The sequence below is a fragment of the Eurypyga helias genome, unplaced genomic scaffold (assembly GCF_000690775.1).
Source record: "Eurypyga helias isolate BGI_N326 unplaced genomic scaffold, ASM69077v1 scaffold4146, whole genome shotgun sequence".
NCBI lineage: Eukaryota > Metazoa > Chordata > Aves > Eurypygiformes > Eurypygidae > Eurypyga > Eurypyga helias.
In genome coordinates, this window is record NW_010255860.1 from 24,074 (window position 1) to 47,416 (window position 23,343).

Below are 23,343 nucleotides of genomic sequence, written 5' to 3' on the forward strand. Positions count from 1 at the left end.
CTGCTGTACCCTTACAGTGTTTGCCTGCTTACGCCTGCTGCCTGCTTTGGTCAGGGTGGAGTACACAGGGCCCGAGACTCTTAAGGGTAGTAGTAAGCCTTTTGGGAAGGGTTGTAAAGTCTTGAGCCTCAGAGTTTTTAACACTGAGTAGTGCATCTTCCTACTACCCTCTGGATCTGTCCTTTAGACTCTTCAATTTGTCCTCCACTAGTGTAATAAGGATGGTGCATTTTCTGGGGTCGAGGTGAGGAAAAGCACGTTTGGGAATGAATTTGAGGCCCCCTCTTAGGAGCGAGTTGAGTGTCCAGCAGGTGCCTGCCCATCGAGGGAGGGCTGGGAAGGTGCCTCTGCCCAGCTTTGCTAGTGAGCACAGGCTGGTTCAGTGGCTTCTCCTGAGGACTGCCCCTGGCCGTGCAGCCCCTCCTCTTGGGTCAAGGCTGCTTCTGTTTCAGCTGAAGGTGGGGAGAAGAAAAAAAGTCAGTTAGGATGCAGGTTTTAAGAAACTCTTCTGATGCTTATTTACTGTAACTAAGATATCTTTGATAGAGATCCCATGCTATTTTTCAACAGGGGGGTGTTTGGGCAGAAAAAGCTTCCCAGAGAGGAGCTCTGTTAAACATGAGTTTCTCTGGTATCATTGATTGACCTGTGGCCCTAAATTATGTGTTCTTATTTTGAGTTTTTTCTTATGCATGGTGTGTAAAAGCTAGTGTCTGAAAATGCTTATTTTTATATTGGAAAGCGCTGAACATTTTCATTTATCTTCTTTGTTTGCCTCCTAGAACAATTTTTTCGTTTAGCCCTTTCAAGACTGCAGAACTGTGGACTTTCCAGTGAAGATGATGACAGGTGAGGTGGTTTGTTTGCTACTGTTTGTTCATCACATTTCTGATGTTTATCTGAAAAGGAGTGTGAGTGGCATTATCCTGAAAATGCTCCAGTTTTCCAAGATGCAGATCTGACTGACAGTGTCTGAGCAGTATCTAAGTTTGGTTTTAAACATATGTAACACCAGCATTCAAGAATAATTTTGCTCAGGGAGGTTAAATTTACAGATTTCTTATTATTTTTGGTAGCTGAATGCAGTCCTGTCTTCCTGCAATATCTCTTTATGCTTCAGAGAAGTGAATCCATCCTTTGAATATGATCTCCTCTTTCAAAGTTGCCATCAGTGTAAGCTGGGGAGTGTTTGAGATAAGCAGATGCAAACCAAGGACTGTTTCTACGCAGAAGAAATCTTATGCATGTCCCCCAGCCACGGCATCCGCTGCACACCCTTATTTGCATGTATGCTCCGCTCCCTTTCCTGTGAATGAGGAAGACGTAGGCAGCCAGGAAAGGTCCTGGCGTTTTGGAGAGTAATCAGGGTGTGGCATGGTGTGGAGCGTGCCTCAGATAACCCGCTTCCCATGCGTTAGATCGTCCTGTTTAAATCTCTTGGTTAGAAGCCACTTCTGCCAGGAATTTTTTGTTTACCTTTGGAGGGTCTTTCTGTTTGTCTCCCTTGTTATTGTGAGGATTTGTTTTGGTTTTTGCTTGTTTTGGGGTTTGTTGGAGGTAGGGTTTAGCAGGTATACTAAAATCTTGTGTTTTCCAAGTGATGCAAATGATGACTTAGATTTGCATTCTAGCGAATGGGCTGACAACCTGCCATGCATCATCTTCGTACGCAGGCTGCTTAATGGAGATGAATGCAAATAATGCTGAGGTTGGCTGTAGTTGGGTTTGGTTTTTAATCAAGGAGATCAAACAGAAGGCTGTTCCTTCAAGCCAGATTCCAGGATCACAATTTAATTAAATTTGGGTGGAATATGAACGAAATAATTGGTGTTCAAGCCTAAGAATTACCTGGTTTTTAATACCTAGTTTTCCTTTTCATCTAGTGTAGTCTTTCCTTTGCCTATGGTTAGTGTCCATTTCTACGATGTTCAGGTTTACTCTTAAGGAGAGTGGAGGGGGAGGGGGAAACCCACAACCTGTTTTCTATCAGGAGTGTGATAACTGGGGAAAGCTGTACAGAATTGGCTGACATTGTCTGGAGCTTGAAGGAGAATGCCAAATGTTGTATGAGACGTTTCCTGAGATGACAAGTTCAGCACTACAATCGTTTTGGCTGTAGAGACGCTTGCAACACAGCATATAGTCCCTTTTACGTGGAAGCGTCTTTCCTGCGGATCAAAAGTAAGGTAATTGGTATTTATCCTTTGAATGTAGGTTCCCTGAGATACAGATATGTTTAGGGGTTCTGGGAAGGATGCTTCTTTTTAATAAAAGTAATATACTTTGCTAGTACTGAAGCAAAAACAGCATTACCATTTAATAGGCAGTAGTATAAGCAAATCGAATGTGTGGTGACTTCATACAATATATTCTTTCTAGATCCATTAGGTTTTGTCTATAGCACTGTTAGGGCATGGAATCACTGTAGTGAGGATGAGCTTTTGTACATTTAACTGCAGTACAGTGGCTTTTAAATGTGAAATGCTGGGAATTAAGCCTAACAACGTTCTCCGATAACACAGAATTATCAGGCAGGTCTGTAGTGCTGCTGCCTAATTCAGCGTTCTTGGCAGAAGGCAACCCAGATTGCCCTATAAACTTCTCTTGGGGCAGCATGGGGGAACTTGCTATAAAGTATTTTCACAAAATCTGGGCTGTATGAGCACCAAATCTGTGGTGCCCCTGTAGCTGCATCTGAATGCGACTGAGGGGAAACTCTACGTAGTGAGCTACAAAGGATTTTTTTTCCGAATGGTGCCATTTTTCAAACTTAGGTGGAATTCTCACTGCGTAAAGGCCTAGTTATACACAACTGTTTGGAAGTGAACTGTGTCACTGACTTCAGCTCACAGGAGAAGGATTTTCCAGGCTAGGGGTATATCCACGGAGTAACCTCTGAACACCTACTCTACCCGTTCCCTCATAATGACTCACTGGGCACTCTTGGGAATCTGAGCTCAGCAGCAGTAAATTGTTACAAATACGTTTACACAATCCTAAATCAACACAGTGTGACCTCTGCATCCTCCTATTACCAAATAACCTCAAAGGAAATAATTTGCATTCCTCAGCTGAAGATGGTGGAGGGAGTGGGGGGATGTCAGAGCAGTGTTAGCAGGGTCAAGGGGGGGGAGTTAGAGCAGTATTTCAGTGGAATGCGGAGGACGCAAGGCTTTTGACCTTTAAAGGCTACATTTGAACAGTATTTTTCTTCTATAGACTAGGAAAACATTTCTTTTAGCATTTCACGGTATAAACAAAATACTTAAACTAGTGCCTGGCCTTGAGATTGAGGCTCTTGTGCACCATGTAAATAGAGCAGTGGTTTGAGTGACTGAAGGGTTTCAGTGACTAACACTTAGATGTTGGAGATCAGTTACCAAGCAATTGGCATCAGGAACCATTTATCCTCTAAGTAGATCTCCAACTCCTAAGCACAATCCCTTAGTCACTCACACCATTGCTATAGCAGTTACTGTAGCTGAGGCCTTGGTGTTTTTCACTTTCACCAGTACTGTGCTGGCGGTTGTAAGCTAGACCTCCAGACATCCCAGTCTGTCGTTTCACTCGTAGCACACCTGATGGTGTTTACAGACATCTGAATTTATTTATTGTCTTGCCAGTCTATTGACTTGGAGAAAGGGTGAGTGTTAGGGGTTTTTTAATATGAAAACATTATGAAAAAAGAAACTTTTAAGAAGTGGTGTTTGTAAAGTATCTGGGAGTAACAGTGATGAAAATCAGTGTGTTAATTTCTGTGATCTACAGTAAGTACAGGTCAGTTTATTTAACTTAAATATTTATCTTTGAATACAGTCCAGCCTTGCTACATATTCTTTATCTCCATGTCATATGTGGGTTTCCTATGAGACTATGTTCTGTTTTTTCACTCTAGTAGCATAAACTGTTTCCTTCCCTGCTTATCATTGTTCGTGGAATCTGTGCTACTGTGGACGTAGGTCTATAATCATAACTAGAGGCATTTTAATACTGGGAGAGGTTGGGGGGGGGCGGGGCGATGGACGGACACACACAATTCAGAAGTAGTATATTTGTGCCAGACTTGCTGTTTGACTTGGCCTGCTTTCACTTCCTGGGCTTGATAGAGATTAAAAATTGGTCCTTCTAATTCGTTTGACTGTATTTATGTCTGTGTTGATGTACAGTGCATCAGGAGTGTTTGATCTGCTTGTTGGCTTTATCCATTTCAAAAGTTCACATACCGATGTTAGATGCTTTATTGTTCATTTGGAGGCAGCCGGTAACTTTATTTTTGAGTATGCATGTTGTTAAGGACACTGGAGTTTGAAAGCTTAATCACACTTAAAATTTCACTCCATTTTCCATCCAAGTAGTATTAGTCAGCTCTCAGCCGTGAATAAGACCTTGTCTGTATTTGTCAGAGGGGAGAGAATTTGGACTTGACTTGAGAGCAGCTGCCTGGCTTCCTGTAGCTGCACGAACCTCCATTGTCCAGCTCTAAAGTCATGTTTTATTTTATCCTTCCTGCCCTGAGCGTGTCCTGCTGTGTCACAACTGCACAGTGCAGAGAGGAGAAACCAAAGAGCCCTCCAGTCTTAGACTAACACCGGGAGGTGTTAGTTCAGTAGGTGGGGACTGACATAGCAAAGAAGCTTCTTAAATCATAGCCTCTGCCAAAATTGAAAGGTATTGAATAAGGAATCACTAAAAGTTCATGTACAAGGGTCAGGACAAGCAGTGCCTCTTCAAAGTAACTTTCTGGCTGCTTATCGTGGTCAGAATAATACAAACGACTTGTAATGGATTTGACATAGTTTTAGTGAAATCACACCAAGCTGTCAGAGTATAAAAGCAAGATTAGGTCCAATCTTCCTGGCTTTTTATCGAGACCTGAAGACGAGTTCACGCACAGTGCCTCAGTCAGTGCCAAACCAGGGTGTCCACTGAGCGCTGGGGGTGGATGCTCTTAGCCAGCAGGTAACACCGGGAGTTGGAGTGTGAGTAGCAGCTCAGGATTTGCATTGTGGTGATGAGGTTTGTACCACCGTTATCCAGCTGCAGCTGTGTAACTTTTGGTGACACTAAATTCACATGTTTGAGATGATTTGAAACTTTTGGTGATCTGCAGAGATGTGCTGTAAATGACAGGAAAAGGGGATACAACCATAGACTAATTCTGTGCTTCCTCTTTCTCATTGCACCTGCATTACTTACTCATCATGAGGTTTTATCTAGTTTGCCTTACTCCTCCCTGTTTTTCCTCACTGTTGCTTCTCTGTAGCCCACGATCTTGCTTTGAGCTCCAAGACTTAGCTGCAAGGAACAAAGTATAATTCAGGAAAAGGGTAACTTCTGCTCCCTTCCTCTCACAGTAAACTTTGCAAGATGCAGGTGTTCATCAGCCTGTGCTCTTAGGGTATCTTAAAACTAGATGGAAAAACAGAATTGAAAATAAATGGGCTGAAGCAGTCTTGGAGTAGAGAGGGAAGGGTTTTGTGGGTGTAAAGGGAATGGGCAGACTGAGGGCAGGATGGTGTACAGGTTTCCACCCCTCTGGCTTGCGAGGTACTGAGTCACATGGACTTGTGGCATTAGCTGGAAATCTTTTTATGAATGCTTGACTTCTACTAAGCTGCTCAGGAAACACTAGAGAAAGGTGTGATGGCTTTTTCCATGTCACCCCACCCTGAGAGCTGCTTTTAGCAGCACTATTTTTGTGTGTGTATAGATATATATAAACTTCTAAAGGCAACCCCCTCTGCAGATGTGGCCCTAGTAAGCTGTGAGCCTGTTTGTGCCTGAAGAAAACACCAACATTTTTATTTTGCCGTTGTTCCTGCTGCAACCAAGTTGAACAGCCCTTGCTCTAAATAAAGAAGCATTTTTACCACAAAACCTGATGTGCTTGCTCTGTAAGGAGTAGTTTGCAATCCTGTATGGTGGATGTAAAGAGACAAAATTTCTTGAGTAAAAAACCAGCAAGCCTGGCTGTGCACATCTTTTAAGCAAAGCACACATTTCACTAACGTTGAAATGAGGCAGTAGAGAGCAAGAGATAGGCCTAGAAAACCTGGGATAACTTGGAAAATCTTACCATTAGAGTTTACTTTTGTAAATTCAGCATTTGCTTAATAACCTTTTTGCGGGTGCTTTTGAACTCTGAATGTATTCTGAATTTGGAAGGAATTACTGTTTTGATGGGATATTGTATAAGACCTCATCTGAAGCTCAGTGTTTTATATACTTTTCAGTGCTGTCTAATTTGAATCTAGTCATATGAAAATGCCATTTTTAATCAAGCATATCCCTAGTGTTGTGACAGCATGCACTTTCAGCACATGTTTAGACAGCACTTTCTAAGTAGAGGGAGAAAAATCAACAGGGTTGTATTAATTTGGAGTGTCATCGCATGTTGTTTGGCTCAGGTTTTTCACATGTACTCTCCAGAGGCCTGTAAGGGAGATCGTGAACAGAAATCTTGCTGCTTGAGCTTATGCTGGAGAGCTGGAGGTGTACAGTATTGTGGAAGCACCTTGATATGAGTTAGTTTTTTCCAGACATACCCTCTCCTAGTTGGTTCCCAGACTGGGAAGGGTTTGAAGCGTTGTGGAAGATAGTTTCTCTAATGGCACACGTGTCGCCAACTGCTTAGATAATCTTAAACAGCAAGCCACTAGAAAAAAAGACACGTCTAAAACCAGTTTCACGTGGGAGAAGCCCTCTCCTGACTTTGGCAGTCTCCTGATGCAGCTGCATCTTTTGAAAGCAGCCTTAGCGTGTGCTACAGGACCGAGACCGCTCTGTAGGGGCCAAGCGGTGTAGAAGACGCGGGACCTCCGTTAGCAGTAAATAAGCCAGCTAAATACAAATACATCGTAGAGGCAGGGAAGCGGCACATATCAAAATTTCTGTTTGTTCCACAGGGTTGCCTGTCGACGGTGTATTGTGGTCGGTAATGGAGGAGTACTTCGAAATAAGACATTAGGGGAGAAAATTGACTCCTATGACGTGATAATAAGGTAAATGGTACCTCCTTTTCATTTTGGGTACGTGCAAAGAATTAACAAACATGCTGTCTGTGAGTAGCTTTGGAGTTCAGTTGCTATACAAATGCAAATGTGTAAAACTTCCTATTTAACTTACTCTGTCACAGTCTTCACTTAAAAAAAATTAAGAAAAGTTGGGTCAGTGTTTTATTACACACTGATTGGTTCAGGGGAGGGGAGACACCACTGGGTGGTCAGTCTGCCTTGTGTACAGGTACGCACGTGCAAGATGCTGCCATCAGGGATGGGTCCAAGCATGTGCCCCTCACTGTGAGCCAGCATCCCGAGCAGTCCTGCCTCTCACCTTCCACACTGCGCCTGTCTTGCTATAGTGTGTGGATTCAACATGTAACGTTTGTGCTGGGAAGTCCGTCTCAAGGCACGGGTCAACCATAGGATGATGTTGATGTCTGCCCCTTTTCCTCAAGCATGTTAGTTCATATTGGAAGTCTGAGATACCTCAACCTACCAGAGGATGCTGGGATTGGAAGAAGAGGCATCTGGACTAGGGCAACTGCGGAAGGGCTCAGAGAGGAACAGGCAAGGAGGAGTGGGGAATGCTCGAATGCCAAGCAATCTGAAAATGGACTATTTGGCTAATTATAACAGAATTTTCTGCACACCAAAGAAAAAATATATCAGTTTCTCCTTCGCAGGAACTGAGATGGTTAACTGATTAAACAGCCCTTCTGCCTGTAGGTATCCTGTCAGGTAGTGTGCCTGAACCCTCTTTCACTAAAACAGCTGAGCTGCAATTTCAGCTTGTCTGCTTCAACATTGTGTTAACATTGAACAAAATCTCATTTTTGTTGCTTTGCCATCGTTTCAGTCTTCAAGGACTACCATAAAAACTTTTATACAAAGCCTGGAGTTTGACATGCACTTGAGAATGAACTGAAGATGGAAATGAATAAATGAGATTCTTCAGTCGTAGCTCCCCATACAAACTTAAAACACAGAAAGTGATCCAGATAATATCCCTGTTCTTAGGAAACTTTACTGGTCTGACAACTTTGTGCTTTACAAAAATGCACCCACCTTGTACTTATGTTCACTGTAGTATAATGATGCAAGGAAACTGCATGGATTATTTTTATGTTATTTCAAGTATTTGGGCTCTGCTCTTTAAATGGAAATCTTTATGTAGACTGGTGTCACACATTTAAAACCAGCTCTAAGTTCAGAACTGTTTTTGAAATGCGGTACATGTTTGCTTAGTGTGAATGAGCAAAGAGGTGGTATTTGCATTCTTTATTTAATGACAACTTCTGATAAAGCCCTGAAATACTCCCTTGTCTGCATACCTTGTTGGCCAAATGCTTGCTCCGAAGCAGCATGCCTCCTGTTCTGAGCGGTCCGTCACATTGGCAGGAATGGAGCATACAGAGACTGCCTGAATTCTCCAAAGAATATGCAACACACCTGCCAAGGAAAAGCTGCAAGCTGGAGACTTAAACACAGCCCCTCTAACACCTCAGGGCAGAGCCCTGACCCACCTGCTCACTGCTTATTTATCTGAGACCCCAGTGCAGTGCCAGCTGTGCACGTAATACTTTAAAAAAAAAAAACAAAAAAAACAAAACCAAACACAACCACCAAAAAGCCCCAAACAAGCCAAAAAAAGCAAACAAAGATGTATCAGCATCAGGTACCCAGTCATAATCCATGTTCCTATATGCTGTAGGAAGTGAAGAGTATTAAAAGATTCTTGAATTGCCTCTTGTATGACTCGGATGGCCTCGTAGCATGAATGGAGCAATGGGTAGTTGTCCAAGCCAGATGCTGTCTCTGGTCTTCTCCAGTTTCTGAGTTGGAGCCAAATCGGAAGGCGGCCTGCTCGAGTGACACACGATAAGGGTTGTGTGGTTGTATTCTAAACTACCTTGGCCAAGTTCCTGGGTGTGCTTGATCCCTCTGAGTTAGAGGTTCACTGCACCTGATAATTGCTCATCTGCTGTGTAATGCGGTAAGTGCTGGGCCACTAAACCCTCCTGTACCTGGACACACTGTCCGGCCCGCAGGGTAATGCTTGCGCCAGCCACTGCACGCTAAGGACGTGGCTGGGGTAGTCATTGCTATTCTCTGTGTCTGTCTTCTACAGGATGAATAACGGCCCTGTTATAGGGTACGAAGAGGATGTTGGGAGGAGGACGACTTTCCGCCTCTCTTACCCGGAATCCATCTTCTCCGATCCGATCCACTATGACCCTAATACGACAGTTGTTCTCATTGTCTTCAAACCCCGTGACTTGAAGTGGCTTTGGGAGATACTGAGTGGTCAGAAAATAGTGAGTGTAATTATTAATGCACTTTGGCTCAGCTTGCCACACACCTCTCGTGAAATATCTCTTTTGCTTTTAACCTTAAGTCACTCTAGCTGGATCTCCATCAGTCTGCTCAATATCCCTTTCCCATAAGTGCTTCTGTCTTCCTTCTCATCCACATATTTCATCAGTTCCTTCCCTCAAAGCAGTTTTTCTCTTGGAAATACATTTTTATCCTCTTCCTAGCACTGTTTTTTATTTTGACATGCATGCTCTAGCCATTTCCCAGATTATTTTATCCTGTGCACTTGCTGGAATTGCATAATAATGTTGGAAGGGACCTCTCTCTGGAGGTCTTCAGTCCAAAATCCCATTGAAAGAGAGCAGGGCCAAGTTCAAAGCCATGCCAGTTTCTCAGGGCATCATCGAGGTAAGTTTTGAGTGTCTCCAGAGATACTTCTACAGTCTCTGTTTCAGTACTGCAGCACCCTCACAGGAAAGAATTTCTCCTCACCCTTTCACTGTGTGCCTCCAAGAAGAGTCTGAACCTGTCTCTTTTTGTAACCCCCAACAGATAGTTGAAGATGGCCTGAACAAACCCAAGGTCCTCAGTCTCTTGTTTGCTGTGTGTTCCAGCCCCTCAGATGTTTTAGTTGTTTTCTGCTGAGCTTGCCCCAGTTTGATGCTCTCTCTTGCATGGGGTGGGGGAGCCCAAAATCGCATTTGAGACCACAGAAAGGCACAGTGCCAAGTACTTGAGAACGGTAACTTCTGTTTACCTGTTCTCGGTGCTCTTATTAACGTGGCCAGGCACACAGTGAGCACTTACTGCCACTGGAGCACGCTGCTCCTGGCGTCTTGACCGTCAGGGACCTTTCTGCAAAGCTATTTCCCAGCCAGCCCCAGCCTCTGCTGCTGCCATGGGTTATCCTGTTGCAGGAGCATGATTTGGCACGTGTCTTTGTTGACCCTTGGGAGGTTTAATGCTCCTCTTCTTCCTCTACCTTCTGCCCTTGGGTTTTATTCTGGTTAGAATTGCTACAAAACCAACTGTTCATAGCTGTTCAAAATGTGCATTTGTCTCTTACAGAGTGCTAAAGGCTTTTGGAAGAAACCAGCTCTGAACATGATATACAAATCTAGTCAAATCAGGGTTCTTGATCCCAGCATCACCAGGAAAACGGCTTATGAATGGCTTGGTTTCCCTACAAGGTTTCCCAAAAAAGAGGTGGGCTTTTTTCTTCTGTGCCTTTTGGTTTTATGCAGCCAAATATGTGCTCAGAGGTAATTATCTCTGTGTTATAGTGGACTCTGCTGGAATGTCTTTTAGGTTCACATTGCATTAGATTGCATTTAGATGGTCCTCAAAAAAGATGGGAAAATGGTATCCGGGAAGAAGGTGGGTAGCCTTGTGTGCCAAAAACATTTTTATGGATCCTGTAATTTAGAGTATGAAATGAGACTGCTCTTGTGGACCGACATAATGCCTCTTATAAAATTGGGAAGAGCAGACAGGCATTGGAACATGACAGATCCAGGCAGCCTCTTGAAATATTAAGCAGTCTTGAATTATTAAATGTAGGGTGTTTTATAGCTTTTCTTAAAAAAGCCCAAACAAACCACCACACAAAACAAGACGACAAACTGGAAAAAAAAAAAAACAACACCCCACCAAAAAGAAAACTCAAAAGCAACCCCACACCAACCAACCAAAATTCCCCCCAAACCCAACAACCTGGTAGTTCGAACACTTCTGCAATTGCACACTGCTGGGGGGGGATGGGGACCTGGCAGCATACAGGATATTCCAGCCCCACGCTAATGACACATGTCTAGCAGCATTCTTGTGCTCACAGAGTTGATACCAGGCAGTGTAGTGAGTTAGCCAACAATTTGGACATAAAAATACATTTTAACTGTCAGTTTGTGACTGAAGAATGTTTGTGATGAAAGGTAAGGCTTCAAGTGGGAGCCCTGCCTGGCGTGGTCAGCACTGACCACGTGCTGCTTAGCACAAACACGGTTCCCTGGGGTCACATTCCCGCGCAGCGCTGCTTTGTCGGGATCGGCGTGGGAACGTTTGACAGGCTGTCACTGTGGAGTATCTACCACCGCTTTTTTCTGGCTTAATCTTTCCAATATGTGAGGGAGTTGAGTTTTTTCTTGCCTTTGGGGGTTTTTGTTCCTTCCCACATTTTCCTTCCCCCCCCCCCGCTTTAAAATTTATTTAATTTTTGGCCTACTAGTGGCTCTTTCCTCCCTTACTGACTCTCAGACTGGAATACCCAGTTTAGCTGCATGCTCACTGGGGCTCAGTGGCATTTCGGCTCTTCAGCTGAGGGTGGGGAAAAAAGCATCTTCTAAAGGGCTGCACAACATCTGTGGCCTCCATGGCTCCAGAAATCCCTCCTGTCTCTTCTGTGCAACCTTCTCAGTGGGAGTTGAAGGAAGACTAGTGCTGTCAGTGAGCCAGAGATGCATGGTGTCCTGGAGCTGGTACGGACGCACAGCCCCCTCCGTCGCTTTGGGTAGCGTGCATGCCCTCTGCTCTTTCTCCCTGGCTGAGCGCCCCTGCCCAGAGCTGGAGTGGAGTGCACCTGTGTTTGGAGCCCTTTTCCACCACCTCCACCTCCCACTTCCTCCATCCCAGGGTTTTTGCAGCCCTTGGTCACCGGCAGCAGCAACAGTCTCACACCTGAGAGGTGTGCATTTCTTCCCATCCCGGGGGCAGCCGTGGCTGGCAGCCTGCACGTCTGACACAGCTCAGCTAAGCTGCAGGTCATGCTTTGGGGGTGCCCGTCTCCAGGGCAGCCTTTTGTGGGACCTGTTTTGGAGCCCTTGGTCCCGTAGCGCTTCCCTGGGGAGGGCTGGGACTGCTGTCCTGTGCTTCAGCCCCCTCTGCCTGCCGGAGATGCTGAAGACCACTCTTGCTTTCCCTGCTGTCTCTGCCTTTTCCATTAGGCCAGTCTTGTGTTCCCCGTGTGCGTCTTTGTGCGTCGTCCAGCGAGCACTTCTGTTACTTCATGAGCAGAGCTGGGAGGAACGACTGTAAAATCAGATGTGCTGCCCCAGCAGCACCGAAGTCGGAAAGCGTGGCAGAGTCATTCCAGGGCTGTGCCCATTCCCATTAAACTGACTGGCTGAACAAATCTCAGTACAAGCCCAGGGTGTCTAGGTAGTGCTAGGACAATTTTAAAAGTAGTTTGCCTTTTTTTTTTTTTTTTTACTATATTCTTTTGAGGTGAACTTCACGATAGCCAAAGGTAAACAGAGCTAGTTGTAACCTGAGATATTATTGATATTTCCAAATAGCACTAAACCTGGCATGTAGCATGACTGGCTGAACAAATCTCAGTACAAGCCCAGGGTGTCTAGGTAGTGCTAGGACAATTTTAAAAGTAGTTTGCCTTTTTTTTTTTTTTTTTACTATATTCTTTTGAGGTGAACTTCACGATAGCCAAAGGTAAACAGAGCTAGTTGTAACCTGAGATATTATTGATATTTCCAAATAGCACTAAACCTGGCATGTAGCATTCCTGGTCCTGTTTAGTACGGGTAGTTCAACAGAGTCACCACTGTGTTTATGTTACTGGGCCCCTGGGGCAGAAGGTGATTTTGGTAACTGGCAGGAGCCCTGGGCAGTAGTGTGCATTTTAAGTTGATGTTTCTGGGGTAATTCAAGAGTTATATAAATGTACAAAAAAAATTCTACATGAAAGGTGATAGTCCTATTCTGTGACTTTATTAGGCTTACAAAGCTGATGTTAGTAACTTTTTCCTGTGGATTTGTCCTTTGATCATACAACACAAATATTTTTCTGTGTCATGGAGTGGATCTGCCCTCCTCTCTGCAGGGTTGCCTAGTACTGGTTTGCCTGCTTTGTTTGCAGAGGCAAGTGAACTGAGCCTTGAGTACGGGTTCAAAAACACGTGTGACTTGTGCTCGGTTCGAGGTTTGGTTGCAGCTGCTGAAATTTGTAGCTTATTTGGTCCCTGAGAAAATTGTTACTTCAGCCAAGAAGGGCATGAATTCCTGAAAGTTTTGTCCATTTCTGGGGACGCTTTCCCCCTCAGCTTCATCGGTTGGTCTGATGGAAGAGTTCACCTCTCTCTACAAACCTTGCCTTGTTTACTTCCCCAGATCATTTTAGCCACTGCTGCTTCTAAAAGTCACGTACTTGGTCATTAGATAGGACAGATGGCTGCAGTGAGTTGTTCTGTGCTCTTGCAATGCTAATTTTTGGTTAAGTGCTCTTAATTTTTCACAGTTAAAACCTGTTTATGACCTGCTCATTGCATTTACTGCTGAGCTGTCTCGCAGTAGGGAGAAATATGCGATTTTATCTACAGTTTCTTTTCTTCTAATGGAAATAATAGGAGAAGGTCTGGAATTTCCATGCTGTGAAAAAGTTCAGATGCAGCTGAATTCATGTCTTCATGCTTTTATCATTTGGTGTTATGAAGATTTGAAGCATGTCACGTTCTGTTCATCTGGATCTCCATCATCCAGAGAATTCTGAACACATCTGCTAATTAGTCAGATTTGATGATTGAAATGGTCTCCAATGTATCACAGTCTGACCAGTTTTGTGGAAGTAGGTTGCTGAGCAGAGGGATGGGGAGACCTTGCTGATACCTGTGCAGGAGTGAGGGCTACAGACAGTACGGGCTCGGGCCTCACTAGAAACCAGGCAATCCCAGGGAAGGCCAGTGTGGCAGACACCCCGGTCATGGAAAACCTGCAAGCAGTACCTTACTCCTTCTGAGACGCAACGGGATCAGACTACAAAACCAGACACCTGGAGAGTGGTAGGAGAGCCAGCCTGCCCGATTTCTGCAGTCTTTGTTCTGAGATTTGCTGTCCCCATCAAGCTGCTGGTTACTGATGTGTGCGTGTTCCGTGTTTGGTTTTAGAAACCCAAGCATCCAACGACAGGGCTCATTGCCATTACACTCGCGTTTCACATATGCCATGAGGTTCACCTGGCAGGCTTCAAGTACGACTTCACTGACAAGAACAGTTCCTTGCACTACTACGGCAACGAGACGATGTCTCAGATGATGCAGGTAACAAACCCTTGTTTATGCCGAGAGAAATACAGCTGGTAGGTGGGGAAGACAGTTCAGTATAGATACAAGTGCGGACTGCAGGTCAGAAAGGCCTCCCATCTTCCTGGTATGGCTGCTCATGGCTTAAATTTGCTTGAATCTCTCCATTTCTGCTTTTGTTTCTGAAAAACGTGGATAATGGTATCTGTTTCCCTCGTGCTGTGCCAAATTCCGCAACGTCTGTGTGAGATGCATCCATTTGTATGTTCTGGTTTGCTTTGCTGGCAGTACCCTCAGGCTGCGCGCCTCTGGCACACAGAGGCGGATTTGCTAGCACTAACAGAACATGAACAGCGTTCCTCCTGTTCGCAGTCTCCTCCCTTGGCACCTACCTGCACAATTCCTCTTTAAAAAAGAGGAAGAAAAGCAAAGAGAAATGGAAGGAGTTAAGACCTACAGACTTGCTGCTGGGAAAAGAACTGAATTTCAGAAATTGCAGGCAGAAAAGCGACTCTGGGAGGGGGGTAGGAAGAGCAGGACCTGCTTCCAGGAGGGGTAAACCTCAACTCACCGGGAGAGGGAACATCATGGATGCCTTCTCCTCCCCCCTGCTTTGCTGTGGTCATGTCTCTGCTCTTCAACTCTGTGCCCCGAGCAACTCCATCTCAGCTCTTTACCTCAATACCAGCAGTTTTCTCTTCCACGTGTGTGTCCAGTGCATGTGGGGACCATTTTCTCTCCTCTTCCCTTTGCTGAAGAGGAAGGATGGTGGCAATGCCCACAGGAGCATCTTGTGTCTCTCTGAGGACTTCTAGGTGCCTGCTGCTCTGAGATAGTTTTCCTGACACTGAACTCCTCTTCCTTTTGAGGCTCCTCTCTGCAGGTGCTTTTGTGCAATGCATACCAAGCGTGGGTAGGGTTGGTCACTAAGATGAATAGGCATGTTTCCTAAAACCTTGAAACTTAAACCAAACAACTAAACAAAAACCTTATCGTTAATTCTTTAGTGGCATTAAGTTGTAAGTATTACATTACATCTGTATAATCTTTTATGCAGCATTTATATTAATTTTAATTTCCTGGATTCAGTGTCTTAGGGTTGCCAGTAAACTTAGTTCCCATGTGCTGTCCTGCACTAACCTCAGTGGTCTCTGGCATATCCAAGATGCTGGTACAGCACAGCAGAGGGGCTGGTTTTGGCTTGTGGAAACTGATGGCCAGGCTGCACCCCTTTTACAAATGCCTGGTGTGTGCTTTTCAAGCACCCGTGTTGAGCTTTGCAAATCAGTTGTTTTCTGACCGTTTGTGCGGCGCTGTGGTTACGCTGCCGTTGCCTGTAAGCACGGGAAGGAGTCGGGAGACTTGGCAACGGAAGGACTTCTGCGGGGCCACGTCTCGCCCCTTCTCGCCACTGAAGGGTCATCCGTTTGCGTTTGTGTCCTGATGGAAAATCTGACCTAGTTTTGAGCAATCACTCACCTGTTTTCTTGGGAGACTGCGACAGCCTTTGCGAAGAAGGCTTTTCCCCAGAGCTCTCCTGCTCTTAGCATCTCCCAAGTATCGCAGGTAATGAAAAGGAAAGAACAACAAAGTGATGCTTCTGGTAATAATTTGGATCTAACTCTTCTTGTTATTCCCTTGCATCTCTCTAGAACGAATACCACAACATCAATGCTGAGCAGAAATTTTTGAAGAACCTTATAGACAAGAACTTTGTGGTCAATTTGACGTGAAAGCTGGATGGAAAATACGGACAATCATTATTTTCCAGATACAAAAAACTTTTATTTTTTGTATGACAGTTTTATTTTTTAAGTGCAGCATAACTGTTTACTGTTGAAAAGGAGCACAGAAGCCTCAGCAAGGCAGAAGTGTCTTCTAAGCCTGAGGGTAATGGGCTATTGCAAACAGTTAACTGAATTTCTGTGAAGTTATTAAATAACGGGGAAACCATGAAACTTTCAGCTGAAAGTATCAGGGATCTATAAAAATGTGATGCACATCACTTATTTATCAGCAAGAACTCTTTCCAAATGATTACTTCTCTGGAATACTTCTGTTTCTGATGTTCTCCTGCAAGAGAGTTACACTATCAAGAGACTGAGATGAACAGTGTTTAATTAGTAGGTGGATGTGAAGTCATGAGTGTCTGTCTTGTAGTGTGGAAGTGGCTGTAAAATGCTGCCTGTGAATCATTGCTGTGTGTTTGGGCAAAGGGGGAACATGGAGAGCATACAGGTTTTGATCTGTCCTACTCCTGAGGAGGGGACATCCCGCTTCAGCGGAGAAGCCACGGCTGCATCACTGGCCATCGACCCTGAACCACTGTTTGCCTTTGCTGAAGGCGAAGACCCTCTCGTCTCATTGTGAAGGTGTTGGTTTTGACAATGCTTGTGTGGTACCCAGATTATGGAAAACCATACTCCCCATGCTGTGCATCCAATAAATTTTACAGTTGGTGACTTGGCTTAGAAAAGAGGGAGCTTGAAGACTGAAGAGCTGCCCAACTACCTGTGTGTCAGCCACTTCCCCCAGGCCGCAACGGAAACGTGAGCTGGGACAGAGATGTTCGTGCCTGAGTTTAAATCTAGAGCCAGTGCCTGTTGGGTGCCTGCAGCTCCAGGACAGGATCTTGTGCATCTTTCTGTTCGCTCCCCAAGAATCGAGGTGTATCTTCCCAAACCAGCAGAGTCTCCTTTCTCTGATGCTGTATTGCATTTCCAGGTTCAAAATACATCGCTACGAGCAATGGATGTTCCTGTTTCTGGCAGTGGAGTGTGCTAGGGAATATCCACGATGTACCTCAGCTGAATTATCGTTTGGCTTCTGTTTACCTCTCCTATCTTGACATCAGGTTTAAAGGATGTGGCTGAACGAAATCATTTAGCGGTGGGAACTTATTCGGGCTTTTAGTTGAAACGTTTATTGGGATGTTTGTTTTCTGTATTGGTTTGTCTGGGACAAGCCTGCTGAATAATTTAAATCTGCCTGGGAAGGCCCTTGGCAGCTGTCAAAGAAGAACAAGTAATACGCGTTTCCAATTCTCTGACGTATATTTATTTACAAATTGTGGCAGATTTGCTTAAAGATCTTGTGGTTACCTTGATCAGTCGCACCTAAAGGAAGCACAGTAGTTCACTAAAAAAAAAAAAAAGTCATCTTTAAAGTTGGCAGAAAAACCTTTGCTGTTTTTTAATAAAACCTAATGTAGTTTCAGTACATTCAGGAGCAGCACGCACACTTACAGCATGAGTGCAGACCTCTAGCAGGCCAAGAGCACGGCCTTGGAGTGTCCAGAAGCTGGGGACTACGAGGGAACTGAACACGCTCTCTTTGCTGCAGTGATGTAGGGGAAGGAGTAAGGGTGGAAGTGACCAGAGGGTCAGCTTTAATTTTTTCCTGTTTCTCTTGCAGAGTGCAGTAGGTATTTTAAAACAAACAAACAAAAACCCCAAACCCAAACCACACCCACGCACCTTCCCGTAGTTCTCATCTCCCTCTCTAGCTCCTTGGCTCTGCCATTTGGGACTTGGTGAGGGCAGTGTTGGAGGGGAGCCACAGCCCAAGGTTGGGGTTTTCACCTGGTGACTCCTGAGCTCTGCTCCCTTTCAAACAAACTGGACGTGCATGAAATCACTCTGGCTGTTGTAACTCGTGGGGGCAGGGGAAGGACCCAGATGTCTCCCCAGCAAGGGACAGGCTGTGCTGGGGCGTCCCGCCAGCTGGATATGTGTCCCTTGGGCCCAGTGGCAGTGGGGGGACCCTCGTCCCAGCCATGGGCAGGCCTGGACGAGGGGAGCGGGGCAGATCTGGGGGCATTGGAGCAGGTGACTGGTGGGAATGGGGGAAACCAGGATTTCTTCACCAGGTGGCTCTTACGGTGTTATTTGCGGTTCCCTTTATTGAAGTGTACATTTCTGAGGTTTGTGAGATGTTTGATTAACAATCCGAGTACTGACAGGTTTTGCATCACAGAACAGTGACGCTGCTGGTTTTGTCCATACCAGTATTTCTTTCTCCTGATCATTGCGGTTCATTAGCAAGGCCTGCGTGTGACTGCAGCCCCAGACCTGCAGAGATTTAGGCTACTAACAGTAGGGATTCCACATGAAAAAAAAGCTGAGGTAAGGCTTTTGAAAAGGTCACGGTATTGTCCGAGCACAGCCGTCCTTGCTAGGTGTCGGAGAGCAGAGGCGGTTGCTCCCAGAGCCCCCAGCTCTCCCTGCTGCCGTCGTAGATCCAGCCGCAGCCCCACGTCAGGCAGTTTCCAGGAGAGCTGGAGTTGCCCTCTCCTCACGGTGCCTGGGTTTGTGATGCTGCAGGCTGCTTCTCCCTCTGTCCCCGGGGGCCGGAGGTGGGCAGGGAGCTGCGGCTCTTGGGCTGTGGTGGTTTCCTCTGCTTTTATTTACTCTCTGGAGATACTCCTCCCGCTCATCTGAAGTGATTCCCTTTCCTAATTTACTAGTAAGTTTTCTGCCTTTCTGGGGGGTTGTTCTGCTATAGTTAGAATCCCCCAAAAATAATTAGGAAAAAAGGCTTCATGGCAAGCAAATGGTGTTCCCTCCAATTCTTTTACTTAAGATAGACTTCTTTTTTGTGGGGCTTTTTTTCCTACGTCACCTCTGTAGAGATTGTCAAAGGTAAAAACCAAGTTCTCAGTGTGTTTAATACGCTGTCTGCAAGCACCTACCCTTCGGCTGTTCCTTTTGGTTTCTTCTTGAGCCTCCCCGTTCGCATGACTGACTTGGTTTTGAAATTAAGCACTGCTCCCAGGCATGTTTTCCCCTCCTTTCTGTACTCCGGCAGGGATGCTGAGTCCCCTGATGCTGAGGTTACTGTCCCAGGGTGACCGAGTAACGTTCAGAGCCAGATCTGTTCCCTGGGGACCGAGCCAGGGGCTGACAGCGCTGCCGAACCCCGGGGTGCTGCTCTGTTTCCAAAGCACAGCTTGCAGCCCGGTAGCTCTTCTGCCCAGTAATCAGCAGCAGCCCAAGTGATTCACGTTCCCCAACCGTAAGGTGTTTGGGTAGGCTTCCGTGTACGCCAGCCCTCCCTCGCCCGCTTCACGCCGTCGTTTCTGCGACTCTGCCCTGTAAAAGCAGAGTGTCAGCTTTACACCAGCTTCGTGCAGGCGAGAGCAGGCAACCACGCGTCCCTCGGCAGGGCCCACCGATCTGGTGCCCGGCCTGTCCTTCACGGGTGCTTTGCAGTAACGCTAACTCCAAATACTCGCATCATTCCCGAGAGTGAGCTGCTATTAAGATCTTCATTTCCCATTTTTCCCATTCCTGAAAGTGAAATCTGCACTGAAACTTCCCTCTAAAAGCTACCCCGGTTTTATTTCCCAGCAGCAAAGCTGTCAAATTTGGGATCCCTGGATGCTGCCAGCTTTATTTCCATGTCTGGTAACAGTGCAGCTACATGGGATCCCAGCGCCTCCCATGAGTTTTCTTCCTGTACCAACCGATAAGTCAGATGGCCTCGTCCCCGCTTCCTCTGTCCTGGTCTCCAGCAGCCTGGCTCAGACTTTTTGGGGGATTTTGTCTGTTCTCTGTTGCAAAAGTGTTTTTCTCTCTGCTGTAATAATTAAGGAGAGTACGGAGATGGGACTTAGGATGGAAGGTCACAACCTATTGCACTAACTACAAATCCCAGAGTGCCTGAAAGATCCCGCTACCTGGCGTTTCCCGTGGCCATTTCGGTGGTGACCGTACAGAGCCACAGCTTTGGTGTCAGTGATTCGCTGTGGTACCTCGTTTCCCGTGCCACGCCGTCCTTCGCCACTGTGGCGCGCATGCCCTGACTTCTAAGAGGAATCTGATTTTTCAGAGCACACGAAGCTCAACATCTGGTTTTGGTATCGGTACATACTTATTTGCCATTTGTCTTAAGTTTTATATGCCTTTAAAGTGCCAGCTGTGTTTTGGAGGGTCTCTCACGGTGGTTTCGAGCGGAATTTTGAATGCTACAAATGGAAAGAGATGATTTTCCTGCGAATAAATCGTGTGAAAGACGGTGCCCTCAGGCTTGTTTTTGCAGGGTCAGGGCTGTGTGTGCGTGCGGATGTGTGCCCTGTACCACTGTTGGCACCACGCAAAGTGCAGGGGGAGCGGGGTTTGGCAGCGCGGTGCCGAGTTTCAGAACACACCGCGGTGCTTAGCAGAGCAAACAAGGGCTGAGCGTTTCTGAACCTGGGCAGGCTGAGCTGTGCTGGGCTGGAGGTCTCGCTCCAGGCTGAGGAAGAACTGGGACGTGGTTTTTGCGGCTAAGATCAAGAGCTGCATCCTCCTGATTCTCATTTTTCATGGTTTTTAAATCCTGCCTGTCCTACTGGGGACTTTCAGGGGAATGCTGAAACAGACAGTTAACTGGGAAGATGGGGTGTGAGGAAACGCTGCAGATAGACTGTGAGGGACCCTGACTGCGGCACTTGGCTCACGTTTTGCCTTCTCTCGTGCAGTAAAAATGAGGTGCTGGGGAGCCGCTTAGCCCGAGGCTTCGGGGCGTCACAGGAGACGATCGCCTGGCACAAGCAGGTGTTCAGTGCTGGCAGTTGAGCTGGCCAGCTTGGAGGAGAGGATTTGAGGTGAGATGGAGCCACGCCACTCCATGGGCCGCTCCTTGCAGCGGAGCCACAGTTGAGTAGTGGCACAGATCAGGGACAGGGATGTTGCTGATGTCACACGAGATTCTTCCCATGGGTGAAAAAACGGGGAAGGGGAGGAATGGGAAAAGCTGTTGCAAGTCACAGTGAGGGCTGGGCTGAGCACGAACCCCGAGCAGTGCACCTCTGCCAGCACCTGGTGTCTCGCCTGCCTGCGCGCAGCCCCGGGATGCCGTACGCCATCGGTGCTCCTGCTTCCCCAGGAGCCCCCCAGCCCAGCCCCGTGCTCCCGCTGCGTGCGATGCCAGGCCAGCGACGTGGGGCGGGTTTTCCCCGTGGAGGGGAACTAGAGCCAAGGAAAGGATGGTCTGAAACGGTCATGCTTTGTTTCCTGTCGCTGGCAGCGGGTTCAGAGCCCTTGTGGTGCGATACACGGACCCTCCTAACGGTTCTGCGGAATGAAGACAGGATTTCATTTTATTTTTTTAAAGATATTTAATAAGATATTTTTTCAAATCAGTACAAAAATTTTAAATACAAAATTATTTGCTTTTGACGTATCTCATATGTTCTGGGAACACACCGAAGTCACCAACGCCTGGTAAACTGTCCGTCCGTTCCTGCCACCGTTCCATAAGATTTCTGAGATAGAGCACCACATTACATCACTGGAGTCCTTAGTCAATGTTAGACTGCATTAAACTCTGCATTTAAATAACGGTAATGCCAGTTACATCCAATCTTAGTTCTGCATGAAAAATCTAGTTCATTTTTGAATCAAAAGCGGTAGCGTTAGCGAAAGCCACGGAAGAAGTGATGAGCGTTTAACTCTCTCAACTAGCGTTAACAGTGTGTGACGTGCGGCGCTGTACAGGGCCCCGCAGCGAAGGTCGCTGCCCTTTGGAAACGGATACTCGTGAGGTTAGCACCATGGATGAGCCGACAGCTCTTGCAGCGGGGTCGCTGTCCTCGCCTGCGGAAAAGGTGGGGGCCTGCGGGTTCTCCTTGACAACTGGTAACGTATAAATGAGGGTTGGCAGTCGGCTTTGGCGTGATCGGTACTGCTGGTAAAGTTACCGGTTGATCTCAAACGGCAAATTAGCTAATTAGCAGCCAGCTACTTCTGCTCTGCCTAGTCCCCGAGGAGTAAACCGATTTCGCTGAGCGGCAGAAGAGGCGTCTCTTCTGACAAGCCACGCAGACGCAGGCTCTGGGCGCCAGCGGACACCCCAGCGCCTCTGTAGGGCCCTGCTCCATCCCCCAGTTGCGTAGCGCATGGGGAACCCATCGTTTTTGTCTCCCATCTACCTCATCCACTCCAACTGCCTGAACGCGGACGGAGGCTCTGAGTGCCGCGGCGTGCGGAGGTGAGCCCGGCGCCTGCTGGAGTTGGCGGCAGCCTTCCGGGTCCAGTGACTGCTGGAGAAGGCTCGTGGGGAAGAGTTACACCGACAGTGCCCCTTTTCCATCATAAATAAACTCCTTGGGACAAAAAACCCGACGCCTGCAGGAACGTTTTATGTGGGGGGATGGGGAATCAACGTCTCCAGCTAAGAAAACCTTGGCTTGTCAGGCAGACCTGCAGTCAGAACCCTACAAACCCCCACCCAAGCCCATCAAAAGCCACGCAGTTTTTCCCTAGAGCCTGCGCCTGGCCTGCCGTGGTTGAAGTCGCTGGTTTTCGTCACGTGGCTGGGATCGCCGCGACAGTCGAACACGTGACGGGAGCGAGTGAGCGACCTACGCTGCGTTGAGCCTTCGCACCGAATTGCTGTCAATGAAATGAAGGAAGCATGGCATCACAGAAATATATAACGTACAGCTAATATGTCCCCCTGGGGCGCAAGACAGCCGGTTATGAACCTGATAGGCATCTGTAGATATGCTCACCGCACCTTTTTTATAACTAGCTGTGCATAATGTTAAACTTCGTAATTTCTTTTTGTACATGATGGTCTGAAACGGTCATAAAACGCATCTCTCGTGGTATAAAAGTTTGAAGCGGAGAAGAAAGGTTTTGATTTGTGTGTGTGTCTGGGTTTTGTCTTACATGGGATACAATAAATATCCTGAAAAAGAGGAGTGAACGTACTGCCCGGCATAGAGTCCTGCCGCCTGCTCGGATGGCATCTGAACGTAAACCTTGTCTCCGTGCATCAGCTGGACGACGGCGCTGCCTGAAGCCTGGTCCAGGAAGCCCTTCTTGTACTCGTCGTAGGTGTACATCAGCGGCTCGTTGTTCTTGAACAAGGCCACCCAGACGCTGGCCCCTTTGCAGTGGACGTGGTAGGCGAAGTAGTAGACGCCGGGGATCTCGCAGGTGAAGATCCCCGTCTGGGGGTTGTAGTTCTGCCGGCCGTTGTAGAGGAGCTTGTCGAACTTCACGGGCACCCCGACG

The 23,343-nt window shown here is 46.7% G+C and overlaps 2 protein-coding genes across 4 annotated transcripts in view; one reads left to right on the plus strand and one right to left on the minus strand.

The window, feature by feature from the left end:
• Positions 1-16,309, plus strand: part of ST3GAL6 (ST3 beta-galactoside alpha-2,3-sialyltransferase 6) — a 23,763-nt gene extending 7,454 nt beyond the window's left edge. For 2 of the 3 annotated variants that reach the window (XM_010153436.1, XM_010153437.1), the window contains 6 exons: positions 783-849; positions 6,906-7,001; positions 9,130-9,316; positions 10,383-10,520; positions 14,207-14,359; positions 15,994-16,309. In XM_010153436.1, the coding sequence (XP_010151738.1) occupies positions 783-849; positions 6,906-7,001; positions 9,130-9,316; positions 10,383-10,520; positions 14,207-14,359; positions 15,994-16,074 (722 nt within the window). In that variant the 3' untranslated portion in view covers positions 16,075-16,309. Of the gene's footprint in view, positions 1-782; positions 850-6,905; positions 7,002-9,129; positions 9,317-10,382; positions 10,521-14,206; positions 14,360-15,993 lie in introns of those variants that run through there. The other variant, XM_010153438.1, reaches the window with a different exon arrangement.
• Positions 16,310-22,991: 6,682 nt separating this feature from the next.
• On the minus strand, positions 22,992-23,339 carry LOC104511002 (collagen alpha-1(VIII) chain-like; the record flags this gene model as incomplete). Its single annotated transcript, XM_010153440.1, has 1 exon — positions 22,992-23,339. A coding segment is annotated over one exon (348 nt), but the record flags the coding sequence as incomplete, so codon positions are not given.
• Between the last annotated feature and the right edge of the window lie 4 nt (positions 23,340-23,343).